The following is a 14,360-nucleotide window of genomic DNA, read 5'->3' on the forward strand; positions in this document are numbered from 1 at the left end:
TGGGTCATACTTTTTTTTTGCACATCTCAATATTTTATTGAAAACCAGACATTTTTATTTTTGGCTGTCTGGGTCTTTGTTGCCACAGGGAGGCTTTCTCTAGTTGCAGTGAGCCAGTTGTGGTGTGCGGGCTTCTCATTGCTGTGGCTTCTCTTGTTGCAGAGCTCCAGCTCTAGAGCATGCAGACTTCAGTAGCTGTGCACAGGCTCCAGAGTGCTTGGGCTTCGGGAGTTGTGGCACATGGGCCTAGCTGCCTTGCACCATGTGGGATCTTCCCAAACCAGGGATGTAACCCACGTCCCCTGCATTGGTATGCAGATTCTTAACCGTTACACCAGGGAAGTCCCAAAAAACAAACATTTCAGATAATATATTGTAGCAACTTGGGATATTAAACACCTGCCTACCTCCATCCAGATGGCTCAGTGGGTAAAGAATCCACCTGCGATGCAGATGTGGGTTTGATCCCTTGGTTGGGAAGATCCCCTGGAGAAGGGAATGGCAATCCACTCCAGTATTCTTGCCTGGAGAATCTCATGGACAGTGGAGCCTGGCGGGCTACAGTGGAGCCTGGCGGGCTACAGTGGAGCCTGGCGGGCTACAGTGGAGCCTGGCGGGCTACAGTGGAGCCTGGCGGGCTACAGTGGAGCCTGGCGGGCTACAGTGGAGCCTGGCGGGCTCCACGGACAGGACTGATCTATTCTGACAGTGCCCTGGGACATAAATTGCTCCCTAGCTAATCCAATTAAAATCAAGCCCATTTGTATGGGTAGTCTTTAAGTCTCCTTTTGTTCTAACCCCAGAGGGCTCTTCTTAGCTGTCTGTTTCCCTAAGTCTCTTATAAATTTCTAACTTGTCTAAGGTTTACCTTTTTGTTCATATAGACTACCAGTCGTCTTAATTGCTCACCAACAAAATCTCCATTGTTTTGGGCAGCATCCTTAGATTTGAATATGTCCATACTCTTCCAAATCAAGTTAAATCTCTGGAAGAGATTCACAGCCCCACCCCCCCAACTTTTTTTTAAAAATAATCTGCCTTTTAATATGGGCTCTCAAGCTGGGGTGGAGATAGTGTCTCTCAGCACAATACCTCTGCTTTACCAGCAGGGTCCTGGATAGAGGTAGCTTCTGGTCTTTTCTGCTTGCCTCTGTCAGCATGAAGTGTCTGCCTTACAAGCAGGCTGGAGCAAGGGACTCAGTAGGCTAGCACTTTTAGCCTACTGTAGCTTTGGCAGAACTTGCAGACTATAGATGCCTGTTCTTGCCTAGAATAGAGCTTCTAATGAAAAATGCTGATAGCTAGCCTGAATATCTCTTCATTTCCTTTATTCCTTGAAGAAAATTTCCACAGACTTAAGGTAGCTATTTTATTTGTCATTTGCTTCAATTTTGGCAGTTTTGTTGCAGAGGGGGGGGTCCATGGAGTTACTCAGGCCATTTCAGAAGTTCTCTCCCATACAGATTATTTCTAATTACAGTATTTACTGATCCTGCTGACCAACTTAGTTGCTCAGAACAAGGTTTGGCAAACTATGGACTGTGGGGTAACCTGCTGCCCATCTGTTTTAATAAAGTTTTATTCCAAGAAAACTATATCCATATTTTATATATTGTCTATGGCTGCTTTTGCACTACAATAGCAGAATTGAAAAGTAGAGACTTCATGGTTGAGCTTAAGATATTTGTCATCTGCTCTTTTACAGAAAAGTTGGCCAATTCCTGGATAGAACATGGTTTCTTTCATAAGCTTAATTAACCATGCAAAAAAGAAAAAACAAAACACTGTTCTCCTATCCTAGAAAGTACTTAAACTCTGAAAAATAAATGCCCTGGTTACTAAATGTATAATTACCAAGGAATAAACTATTAAGAGTGCTAAAAACAAAACCAACAGTAAATTCTAAGGTGGTTCTTCTGAGGGTAGTAAAATAATAGCCAAATTCTATTCAGAATAAGTCAGCAAGCTACCAAAACAAACCTGCTTTCTTCAACTCAAAACCATCAAACACTAGTAAAACCCATTTAAATAAGAATCCTTAATAACGGTTTTCAACACTCTTTCCTCCGAGATATCTAAGTGTAAGGTACTTGCAAAGAGGTCAGATTTATGAAGGATGACAGTCCACACCCAGCACAGAAAGGAAGAATAGGAATCTGAAGCTCAGCAGCTCTCCATCTCCTCCTGAACCAAATCTGACAATACGGCTTCACTATTTTGCTTTGTATCACAGATTCAATAAGGAAGGCCAAACCAAGTACAAAGAATTATTAGTGTATCCACCATTTCACTATCCCTAAGTTCATGGGTACAGATTATCAGGAACTGTCTATATTAAAGAAAACACACAACCATCATGAAAATTTACCTCTGCAACCTTTTCTGGTAGAGGGACGATGTGGAGATCCATCTCAGATGCATTTACTATGGCTTTCGTTTTTAAGAGGTAGCTAGATAGAAAGTGTAAAGAGAAAACATTAGTACCATACCACAGTTATGATGATTAAGGAAACAAACTTGTAATACCTATCAAGCAAAGATTGCCTTCTTCCTGATACCCATTTCTTGATTTATAATGTATTTCACAGGAAAAACATTCTCAATTACCAAGTCACCAGAGAGACACTATGCCTCATCTCACCCTTTTCCAGCCCGGAATCCACTAGTCAAAATGATCCCAGGACAAACTAAAGCCAGAAAACCAGGGTCACATGAATAACTGTAATGAGTGTAGGCCTCACACACCACCAGTAGACTACAGCACAGTTAGAAGGAAAGTTATCACATTGTGACAAATACTGCTGGTTGCCTACCCAACAGCCATTCCTCAAGGCTTTCTTGCTAACAGAACCCAGATTTTGTTTAGGGCAGCAGTGTGCCCAGTCCTAAGAGATGAATCATAACTGTTCTAGGCTAACTGTGAAAATCTTATTCCCTACTGTCACACAGTTGCTTTCCCAGCTTAAGGGACCTATTCCCTGCATTCCCACACTTTCCATATCCTTTTCCTTCCAGTTCTGGATGCTGCTCTTTAGAGATGTGATGCTTAAAACCTGCAGCATCCAAGAGAAAAAGCCATGAGAACCAGCGATACTAACCCACAGCTCTGTCATGGCTGAGCTACTAGGACAATCCTGGAGTAGCCAACTGTCCCACCCTGTTCTTAAAGCCACTCTTACGTTTTCTGTTACTAGCAACCAAATTCATTCCAATACCCACAGACATAGACGTATCATAGTCCCAGACTCAGGCTACTGTACTTTCCTAATTTCTTTTTAAAAAATTTTCATTATTTTTATGTTATATTGGACTATAGCTGATTACCAATGTTGTGTCTTCCTGACTTCCACTTAATCAAAAAGAATATATTGACCTTTGAGTCCAGTTCCTCATTTTAAAGACGTAAGACATTACTTAAAATAATGTTTTTTCAAATTTATATTAAAATTTTTTTGTTACTAAAAGGTTACTTCCCTAAGCAAAAACTCAATTATAACTGTGCTAAAGTAATTCCTTATAACTATTTCTAAAAAAGATTTGAGGTTATTAATAGCATATATTTAGAGATACTTTTCCTCATATCTTTAAACCTAATTCTAAATAAATAAAAATTATTTTAAGAATGAAAGAAAATGAAATCCCAATCCATCTCAAGAACATATTTCCTGTTAAAAATCTACACTGAACAACCTCATGATAAAGGGGTTTATCAAAGCACATTAAAAAAAGAGAAGTACACTTCTGTTTTATGAATGGAAAAACAGGCTTTGGAGTTAAGACATACACTCAAATCTCAGCTCCTCCACATTTGCAAGCCTGTTTTCTTAAAAACACATTGAGGGAAGCATAGCACCTCACTGGCTATTTTTGTTTCTAATGATAATGAAAAGACTTTGACAGATGTTTCAATTTGTTGAAATAACAGAAAAGCTTAACAAAAAGTAGAATTTATAATTAGAAATATAAGAAATATCTAAAGTAATTCATAAGAAGGAACAACCAATAGGGAACTTTTTCTGACTTTATAAGGCCACATGATAATTATTTTTTACTTTATCTGCTTCATTCTTTTTCTGCAGACAAAATTTCTCTGCATTTATACACACAACATATAAAATATCTACCTCAAACCAAGAGCTTTCACTTCCCCATTGCAGCACCTACACCATCTACAGATGACCAATGTCTTTATGCTTTTATTTCAAATTATTAGGGTTAGAAATCCTGATTGACCTAGCTTAGGTCAGGTCTGTTTCTGATCCCATCACCTGGGAGTAGCATCACATAGGATACAGATATAGCCACAAGGTCCTGCACTGTAGGAGGCAAACAGAGGCTGGGCACGAACTTGAAAAGTGTCTACCACAGCATTAGTTTGCAAAAACTTACCTTCCAAAAGTTCCTGGAATGAAAGCATATCCTCACAGTATGATTATTAATACGTAGTAGTATTATGAGACATTTATAATAGTCATGTATTATGAGACTTATTTCGGTCCCATTGCCATCTTTTTTGTAAGAGCAGTATAGCACCTGGCTTTAGCATCTTCTCTAATACAAACATTCTGCCTTTTCTGGAAAATGTTCTAAAGTTTATTTGCTGAAGAAAATCTAAGTCTACTTACCACACCATTTTGTCACTGGAAAGGCAGAAGTGGCCTCTCAAGGCAGCCAGGGCAGTACGGGTAGAATATAGGTGGAAACCAATGGGAATCTCACAGGAACTACATAATAAAAGGTTGTAAGTGCTGGAGGGAAAAAAAAAACAGTATATGAGTAAGAAAGAAAATCAGGGAACAAATACAAAATAACGTCTCTGGACTCATTACTAAAAGCTAGACTATAACAGGAATCATGAGACTGAAGAAATGTCACATTCAAGAAAGGTTAATTACACCCTGCTGCTGCTAAGTCACTTCAGTAGTGTCTGACTCTGTGTGACCCCACAGACGGCAGCCCACCAGGCTCTCCTGTCCCTGGGATTCTCCAGGCAAGAACACTGGATTACAGATAACTTTGTGAATTCTGGCTACAAAAGCAATCATGGATACACAACTGTCACTTTGCAAAAGTAATTTATATCTGAAAAGCAGAAAAAGAGCTAACTAATCAGATTAACATTTAAACATATAAAACTACACATAACCATATAAATTAGCCACCATTAAGCCAATTTGCAGTTGAAGTAAAACAATCAAGTTGACTAGGGCTTATTAAGCAATTTATTAATAGAATGCAAATCAGGATTTTTTTGCAGATGTAACCAAAAACAATTTCCCAGACAAAATGAAAAAGAAAGAAATTTTATGATCCTAGCAAGTCATCTACTTTATTTTCCTTTATCCTCTAAAAGAAATGTGGTTTTAGTTCTATTTAAACCATTTGAGTAACTGATTGACCTTATTTGCTAGTATATAAGACAAATCTAAATATTACAAAGAAATGTTGTAAGAAAAAATTAACTGTCGTGCATGTACTAAAAGCGATTTAGAGTGGTTCAATGAGGGAAAAATTATTTGTATAAACATAATATACTATGCAGTAAAACAGTACTAATAAAGTATAACTGCGTGGCTAAAAATAAACAAATTCATGTCAATGGACACTAAACAGGACCAAGGAACAAACGCACTAAACTTATTGGTAGATGAAGTCCCACACTACACACGCAATACTGTGTTTTTGGAAGTCGCACCTTTGGCTCATGGGTCTCAGGCCTGTGGACTTGGACTAGAACTAAACCTTTGGCCTTCCTGTGTCTCCAGCTTGTCAACCATGGCTCTTGGAACTTCTCACCCTCCATAATCAAGTGAACCAATTCCTGACAATAAATCTCTTCTTGCTGAATCCCATGGCTCTCCTTATTTCAAAAACGTAAATACATCAAACTTTCTCTCCAGTGTTTTAAAAGCCATCTAGATCTGTACTGTCTATAAGAATGCAAGCCACGTAAGTAGTTTCATATCTTCTATTAGTCTTGTTTAAAAAAAAAGGGTAAAAGTAACAAGTGAAATTAGTTTTAATATATTTTATGTGACCCAATATTCAAAGACATCATTTCAACATGTAATCAAGGGAATTCCCTGGGGGTCCAGTGGTTAAGATTGGGCACTTTCACTGCCCTGGCCAGATGTGCTCCCTGGTCTGAGAATTCAGACCCCACAAGCTGTACAGTGGGGCCAAAAACAAACAAAAAAACGACATCAACAACAGCAAAACCCATGTAATCAATATTTCTAAATTATTCAATGTTTTCGACTGTTTTCAAAATCTTACGTGTATTTTGCACTCAGCATATTTCAGTTCAGAATGGCCACCGTTTTTAGTGCTCAGTAGCCACCATGTGACAAGTGACAGTACTGGACAGCACAGATCTAGCTAGATGTACTTCTCTCTAAGAAGATATTCAAAGAGCTTCTGCCTCGGGCCCCAAATGAACCAATTCCAAGCAGGCCACCACTCTTTCCAGTTTCCTTTGGGTGTGTAGACACTCCTGGAAGGATAAGGAATCTTTCAGCTGGGAAAGAGGAGCTACAGAAGTCTTCCTGGTTACTGAGTACAGCAACTAAGAATTCCTAAACGTACTCTATTTAACACTAAAACTGGACCAACCAATGGTCAAAATGAATTGTCTTACTGTTAAAATCAACACTGAAAATTGAGGAGCTCTGTACTGAATTCACTGAGTACTTTGTTGTCACTTCTAAATCACAGTACAGACACGATGCAAAGTTCACCAGGCAGTATTCAAGGACCTAACTTTCAACCTGTGTTTTTCTCCAGGTTCCTAGGTTACAGCAGAATTAGTCCCGCTGTAGTTTATTACAAATTCCAGGTGTAAAACAAGTGTATTATGTCCTATTATGTCAAAGTATTGCAGTTTATAAAAAGTGATTCACTTAAAGGTAATTTTCACCTTTTTTCCCTTCCTAATTTTCTTAAATTCACTTCACTTGCACAACCCACGAGGGAAATGTGGCCCTCAGAAGATCTTAAAACCTTTACACAAGTATCTTTGCCATTTCATTAAAACATCAAGTTCGTACAAGACAATCAGGTAAACGGAGCATTCTTCAAGTACACTGTATGAACGAAACAGACATTTCTCCTAGTGGAAGATAGGAAAAAACTTCTGGTCCAAGTAGGTTCCACGCTCTTCAACCACAATAAGTCAGGGAATAACTAGAGACAGTTCTGGAATTTTCAGTACGTACCTGCCTTTGAGCGAACCTTCAACGCCAACTTGGAACTGAGGCTCCAAAACTACATTATTTGTGACTCCTAAAAGGCAAACACAGGTCAGAATGACTACCTGTGAGGCACTGAAAGGGAAAACCTCTCTCAGTCAGAAAAGCTCATCATGGTCACGAATATCGTAAAAAGTTATTCGGCGCCCCCCCCTCCCCCGCCCTCCTGGCAAAGGAGTTAAGTTCCTTCCAAATTTTCATCGTGCTTTCCTCCCAGCTGCTCTCAGTCACCCAGTGAGAAGGCGCCGCGCTCACTCACTGGAGAAGACCACGGCCCCGAGGGACCGCGAGAGGTCCCAGGCGAGATGCACAGAGTCAGCGAGCACGGCGTGGCACTGCGCGCACTGGAACACCGCGCACCTCTCAGGCTGCAGCCATCGCGGCAGCCGCGGGCGGAACGGCAGCTCCTCCAACCCCAGCCCTGCGGGGCCGACCGACGAAGACCCTTTCACCACCTGCGTGTCCCACTCCATGGAAGTCGCAAAAGAAGGTTCATTAATCGCTTTCTTAGTCCCATCACAGAAGTCACCCCGTGGCTGCTTTGCAATCCGAGAAACATGCCTCCGCGGCCGAGCAGCCATCTTCCCGCAGCCGGCGCCACCGTTTCAAAGACTATTAAGGCCCCACCCCAAGTTGGCTCCTGCGTCCTCATTGGACAACGTGAACGGGGGCTCTGCCGCGCACTTTGTTGCCTGGACACGCCGTTTGGCGCCTAGGTGTTAGGGCAGTGTGGAGAAGATCGTGGGTCAGGTGGAAGGGAAGTCAACCATCCTATTGGTCAGTACCAGAAGACCCCGCCTTTAACGGATTTGTAACCAATGGAAGTGCAGCTTACGTAATTTAAACTCTCTATAAATACCGGTTTGCTCAACGCTTTGAGTGGCGCCAGAGCGTTGAGCGGCGCCTTAGCAAATTAAGTGTCGGGCCTCCGCGTCGTTACCTGGATTGCAGTTCGCCATGATCGTTCCCTCCCTGGAGGAGCTGAACTCCTTCAAGTACAGTGACCTGCAGAACTTGGCCAAGAACCTGGGCCTCCGGGCTAACCTGAGGGTACGGAGCCGGTGACTGGGGGATAGGATATGCGGCTTGAGACGCTGTGGGAGGGGACCGAGCGGAAATTTCGAGGGCTGAGGCGACTGTCCCGGCCTTGGGGCGGTAGATTTTGGTTTACCCAAGGGTGCAAGTAACTGTGCAAAACCGAGAGGGTGTCAAAGTTTTCACCTTTGTTGAGGCTGACTCTTACAGGGACTCAGAAAGATGCCCGCCTCCAAAATTGTTTGCTTTGGTTTTATTGGGAGTACTCTGCTATTTATCAGTCCATCTGTTAGGAAACGCAGGCCCTTTAGAAAACTAAAGGAATGCTGCATCTAAACGCCAATTAATAGGCGGTCGCGAAAAACTCCAAACAGCTCACACTTTTGTTAAATTGCCTTTGCTTCTGGAAAACTCCAAACAGCTAACAGTTCTGTTAATTGTAAGAGGTCCCAAAATTTCCTGCTACTTGAATGGAGGACGGAAGAAAGGATAATTTTTAGGGAACCTCCCCCGTGGATAAGTTTTTATTAAGTTAGCTCTGATTCAGTAGGATCGTTCGTCTATTGGTCATTGTTGTGGTAGTGTTCTATTCAAAACCGATGAGGTCTTTGACTCTGATACTGCGAAACGTTTGGGGGAAAATGTTCAATTCTGGATTGGATGTATATATTGTTCTGTATATTTAGTGGAGTTTTCCCACATAATATTAAAGTATATTCTGGAGATTTATTCTGCAAGCTGTAGTGTTTAAACTGAGTGAATGTTTAGATCAGTCCTCACAGATATTTTAAGTGGTTAAATTAATTAAAATAATCAGTACCCAGGTACCAGTTGGGGCTGAAGTATAAAGAACTATCTCTGGAGATATTTTTGAGCTATAGTATTAATATTTAATGGCTTCCCAATATTTCATGAACAAAGTCTTTTAAGTCCCTTTCATTATTTTTTTGCAGTCTGGCTGGAGTCTTTTATTAGGCAGCAGCATCCAGACTGCTGCGTGAACGCTTGGCGTCTTTGTCCATCTTTCCGCCTTTGCTAATTCTGATCCTTTGGCCTTAGATCCCTTTCTCTATCCTTTATCTGCATGAATAAATCCCAATTACTCTTCACAGTCTAACTGAAATGTCATCACTGACCTGGCACCTTTTCTTTTCCCCTCCTCTTCATTCCCTTGGCCACAGGTCCACCGCCCCAGTAATCCCAGGGACCCTCCACACCTTTAAGGCAGTGTAATTTCAAGTACTTTTTCCAAACTCTTGCCAGCTTCCACCATGCACTCTAGTTATTTGTATAGCTATGTTCTCTTCTCTACTGAATGTTAAGTGCCTTGAACAGAGATCTCATCTGTCCACCTTGGAAGTCTTTATAGCACTAAGTGCAGTATGTTTTATTTGGGATGTGTTGGATTGTTATTCAGAACTACGATTTACAGTCACTTCTTGGCAGTGCTAGAGTAATGCACCAGAGGGTAGTTCTTTTGACAAGAGTTACTGTAGAGGTTTCCTACTTCAGTTTGGAGCTCTGGCTAACATTAAGGCCCCATAACTTTTTGGATCTCTGAAGAGCTATTTTAAGTTCGAAAGTGGGGACTCGGGTTCAACTTTTCACTTTTTCTGAAAGTCTCACCTATGTTTTTCTCATAACCAACTGCAGCCATTTTCTCCTTTTAAAATCTAACTTCCACACCGTCAACAGTGTTTATAAATTTATTTTACTCAAGTGTAGTTGATTTACAATGTTGTGTTAATTTCTGCTGTACAGCAAAGTGACTCAGTTGTACGTGTGTATATATATTCTTTTCCATTATAGTTTACCGCAGGATATTGAATATACTTCCCTGTGCTATACAGTACCACCTTGTTGTATATACATTCCATATATAATAGTGAGATACTACTCATAATAGTAAGGGAAAAGGAAGGGACAGTTACTAAGATTTATTGTACAGCCAGTGGTCCTTTTCTCACTATTACAAGCTTAGATTATAAAGACTTCTGCTCTTTCCACTGTATTGCAGCTCTCGTCCCTCACCTGGCAAACTCCATAACTGGTTAAACCCAGCTATACACTTAATCCTTGCTTGTGCTAACCAGCTGACCCTGGCTGGAGAAGATCATCTAACTTTGTTCACTGTTCTTAATTTAAATGTGACCATGAATTTAACTTATGATTTATTTGATTCTCTTACATGTCTTTGGTAGTCATTAATTTTCCCATTATTAAGGATAATTATTTCCAATCTTCCTACCTCAAATTGGCTCCCTTCCAACACTTGATGACTTCTCCTCTTAGGTCATGGAAAAACAGATGCAGTCAAGCTGAGAATTTCCTCATCTTTCCATCCCCAGACCCACCTGTTCTGTGTTATAGTAAAAGGCTGTGCCTAAGGGCAGCCTGGCCATTTGTGCTAGAGACCCCATCGCCCTCTCTGGGGCTACAACTCCTGCGATTATTCCTCTCTGCTGCATCAGTTCCTCTTACTCTGCGGGCTCATTTCCATGATGTGCACAATCACATTTTATGTCAGGTTTTATTTGTATTTACTTTTGTCTGCTCTGGGGTCTTCACTGCTGCTCACCAGCTTCCTCTAGTTGTGGGGAGCAGGGGCTGCTCTCTATGGCGATGCGTGGGCTTCCCACTGCAGTGGCTTCTCGCTGTGGAGCTCTAGGGCACACAGGCTTCAGTAGTTGTAACACAGAGACTCAGTGGTTGTGGCCTGCAGCTGCTAGAGCACCTGCCTCTGCCACAGGCTCCGCGTTTCATCACTGTTTCATGTTTTCACAGCATTTTTTTTTAAATTTCTTTCATTATTTAGCTCTATCAGAATCTTCATTGTGTCATGTGGGATCTTTCATTACTGCACATGGACTCTCTAGTTGTGGCCTGAGGGCTCAGTAGTTGCCCTGTGGCATGTGGGATCTCAGTTCCTGGATCAGGGATCAAACCTGAGTCCCCTGCATTGCAAGGCAGATTCTTAACCACTGGACCACCAGGGAAGTCCTTTCACAGCATTTTAAGATATTCTAGAAATCTGTGCAGCATACAGATTTAACAATACTTTAAAATTTGCTAAGAGGATAGATTTTTTTTTTTTTTTTTCTGCAGAACCACACTACATGCAGGATCTTACTTCCCTGACCAGGAATTGAACCTGTGCCCCTTGCAGTGTAGTATGGAATCTTAACCACTGGACTGCCAGGGAAGACCCAAGAGAATAGATCTTAGGTTAAATGCTCTTACCTCCAAAAAACCCAAAACCCACAGAATCCAAACAGGACAGTAGGCAACCTGGAGATGATAAATGGTTTGGTCGTGAAGACAGGTTCACAAGTGAAGAGCCCTCCTGCCCATGCCGGAGATGCAAGAGATGCGGGTTTGAATGGGCTGGGAAGATCTCCTGGAGGAGGGCATGGCAGCCCGCTCCAGTATTCTTGCCTGGAGAATCCCATGGACAGAGGAACCTGCCTGGCTATAGGCTGTAGGTCACAAGGAGTTGGACACGACTGAGCGACTTAGCACACAAACATGTCAATTTGTATACATTAAATATCAATAATGTCGGTCATACCTCAGTAAAGTGGTTGAGGGGGAAATAAGTCAGAAGAACCAAGAGTGCCTAATTCCGTCCTACCAATTCACCCACTTCCCAAGACAGTTTCAAAAAACAAGTAGAAAAGAATGTATTCCTTTATTGCTACTAGTTGACATGGTGCTTGATAACCTTGACGCAGAGCCTTCAGGTAAAACTCACAGCCTAAGCACAGCCTATCCTGTGCCCAGAAGCTCAAACTAAATTGAGATCTCTGCCTCTCTTGCCTCGTTGTTGTTATTGTTCAGTCGTTACGTCATGTCCGACTCTTTGTGACCCCCTGGACTGTAGCCTGCCAGATCCTCGGTCCATGGGATTTCCCAGGCAAGAATACTGGAGTGGACTGCCATTTCCTTCTCCAGGGATCTTCTCAGCCCCGGGAATCGAATGTCTCCTGCATCTCATCCACTGAGCCACCAGGGAAACCCATTCTTGCCTGGACACATGGCCAGTTATAAACGGTACAAGCAGAGAACAGAGACTGGTAGCTGGGCCCCCCTTGAGAAGGAAGCCTGCATGGCTGGTAGAAAGAGGGAGCCCCGCCATGAGCTTGACCTTCTAAACCACAGGAAAACATAACCCATCAGATTAGTATTCCTCTTTCAGGAAAGAACTGGAAGGAAAGTTTCCCTTGGTGGAAGGAGGAACTCCCCAGAGACCTGTAACCATCCTCCTAAGACTCTGTATTTGGAGTTCTCCATCTTTGGGACTGAGCTTCCCAGGTGGTGCTGGTGGCTCAGACTGTAAAGAAGCTGCCTGCAATGGAGAAGACCTGGGTTGGATCCCTGAGTCAGGAATGTCCCCTGGAGAGGGGCATGGCTACCCACTCCAGTATTCTTGCCTGGAGAATTCTATGAACAGAAGAACCTGGTGGGCTACAGTCCATGGGGTCACAAAGAGACACGACTAAGCGACTAACACACACACACATTTTGGGGACTGCCCACATACCTCCCCCCCCACCACCACCACACACACATATGCTTCACCAGGTACCCAAGCCAGAAGCCTGGGTGTAATAAAATTTCCCTTGCCCTCAGCCCCCACATTCACATTGATTTTACTTACCAGGAAAGTTTTTAATTCGTCCATGTGGCCTCAGCCATGTTCTAGCTCAGGCCACAGTTGTCTCTGGTTTCCTACAATAGCCTCCTTGCAGGTTCCCTGTCTTCCATCCCACCTTCATCAAATGTATCATGCACGTTGTACAGATAGAGTCATCATCCCAAAAAATGCAGAACCCATTGCCCTGCAACAGACTCTGTAGACTGCCTTTAAAGGTCACCGTCTTAATAGTCTCACAAGGCCTGATAAGGTCAGGCCCACTTTCCCATATCCTCTCTCACCAGCTTGTCTAAACAGCTACCTGCTCAGCCCACACTGAACTTTAGTTCTTGAAACTGCACTCATTCTTGCCTTCCCATGCAGTTTCTTTACCTTTTTCCCTACTTCCCAGTCTCCTATTTGTTCTTCTGCCTCAGCATCTAGTGACCTCATGCCTTTATCTTAGAACTGGCATGTACATTTACCTACTGAAGTCAACCCTAGTGCAGCACCTACCTATGTTCTCACACGACATGTAAGCTTCCTTATGCTGGCATTTACCCCACCGCACTGTAATTGCCACTTTCCTCTCTGACTTCCCCATTGTGCTATGAAATCTGTGGGGATGGGAACCAAGTCTATCTTGGTCATCCTACTCCAGCCTGTCTGGAGGACGTTTGATGAATACAGAACAGGAGAAGATGTTCAATGAATCTTTCTTGCTTGTTTGATTTTTGACTCTACTGATAAGGTCTTTCACTTTTCTGCAGGCAGACAAGCTGTTAAGGGCCTTAAAAGCTCACCTTAAAAATGAAGCAAGAAAAGAAAATGAAAATCAGGTAAGTAACATTTTCATCACCTATTAAATAGCAAAGCAGTCAGTTAATGAATGAGAAACACAGTTGGTGATGACTTAAGACATGGTGTTCGTTACCAAAGAGATTGTTATTAGTAGTTGTAAATCCTTTCATTATTCTTATAAATGGCAAAACTGCCTCTATAGTCTGCTAAGTAAGATGTTTCAAATAAATGCAAAAGTTAATTACTAGTTGCTCATTGGAAAAGACCCTGATGCTGGGAGGGATTGGGGGCAGGAAGAGAAGGGGACAACAGAGGATGAGATGGCTGGATGGCATCACCGACTTGATGGACACGAGTTTGGGTAAACTCCGGGAGTTGGTGATGGACAGGGAGGCCTGGCATGCTGCGATTTCATGGGGTCACAAAGAGTTGGACATGACTGAGCGACTGAACTGAAGTGTATGCCGAATTGTATGAATAGGGAGGGAACTGGATTTGAAGTCAGAAAAACCAAGTAGGAGCTCTGTCTTTTGTATGTATGTAACCTTGGAAAACTCAAAGTATTGATTATTAGTTTCCTGTTCTTCGAAATGGAAATAACATCTGCTCTGCTGAATTGAGTGTTATGACAGTCAAATGCAGTG

At 42.3% G+C, this 14,360-nt stretch overlaps 2 protein-coding genes across 6 annotated transcripts in view; one reads left to right on the forward strand and one right to left on the reverse strand.

The window, feature by feature from the left end:
- Positions 1-7,968, reverse strand: part of OIP5 (Opa interacting protein 5) — a 22,844-nt gene extending 14,876 nt beyond the window's left edge. The window contains exons 1-4 of one of the 2 annotated variants that reach the window (XM_069596044.1): positions 7,507-7,960; positions 7,215-7,281; positions 4,626-4,748; positions 2,369-2,450 (exon numbers count right to left, since the gene is read on the reverse strand). In XM_069596044.1, the coding sequence (XP_069452145.1) occupies positions 2,369-2,450; positions 4,626-4,748; positions 7,215-7,281; positions 7,507-7,828 (594 nt within the window). In that variant the 5' untranslated portion in view covers positions 7,829-7,960. Of the gene's footprint in view, positions 1-2,368; positions 2,451-4,625; positions 4,749-7,214; positions 7,282-7,506 lie in introns of both variants that reach the window. The other variant, XM_069596045.1, reaches the window with a different exon arrangement.
- A 139-nt stretch (positions 7,969-8,107) lies between these two features.
- NUSAP1 (nucleolar and spindle associated protein 1) overlaps positions 8,108-14,360 on the forward strand; it is a 29,212-nt gene continuing 22,959 nt past the window's right edge. For 3 of the 4 annotated variants that reach the window (XM_069596049.1, XM_069596047.1, XM_069596050.1), the window contains exons 1-2: positions 8,117-8,297; positions 13,686-13,754. In XM_069596049.1, the coding sequence (XP_069452150.1) occupies positions 8,205-8,297; positions 13,686-13,754 (162 nt within the window). In that variant the 5' untranslated portion in view covers positions 8,117-8,204. Of the gene's footprint in view, positions 8,298-13,685; positions 13,755-14,360 lie in introns of all 4 variants that reach the window. The other variant, XM_069596046.1, reaches the window with a different exon arrangement.

This window comes from Ovis canadensis, chromosome 7 (genome assembly GCF_042477335.2).
Source record: "Ovis canadensis isolate MfBH-ARS-UI-01 breed Bighorn chromosome 7, ARS-UI_OviCan_v2, whole genome shotgun sequence".
NCBI classification, from domain to species: Eukaryota; Metazoa; Chordata; class Mammalia; order Artiodactyla; family Bovidae; genus Ovis; species Ovis canadensis.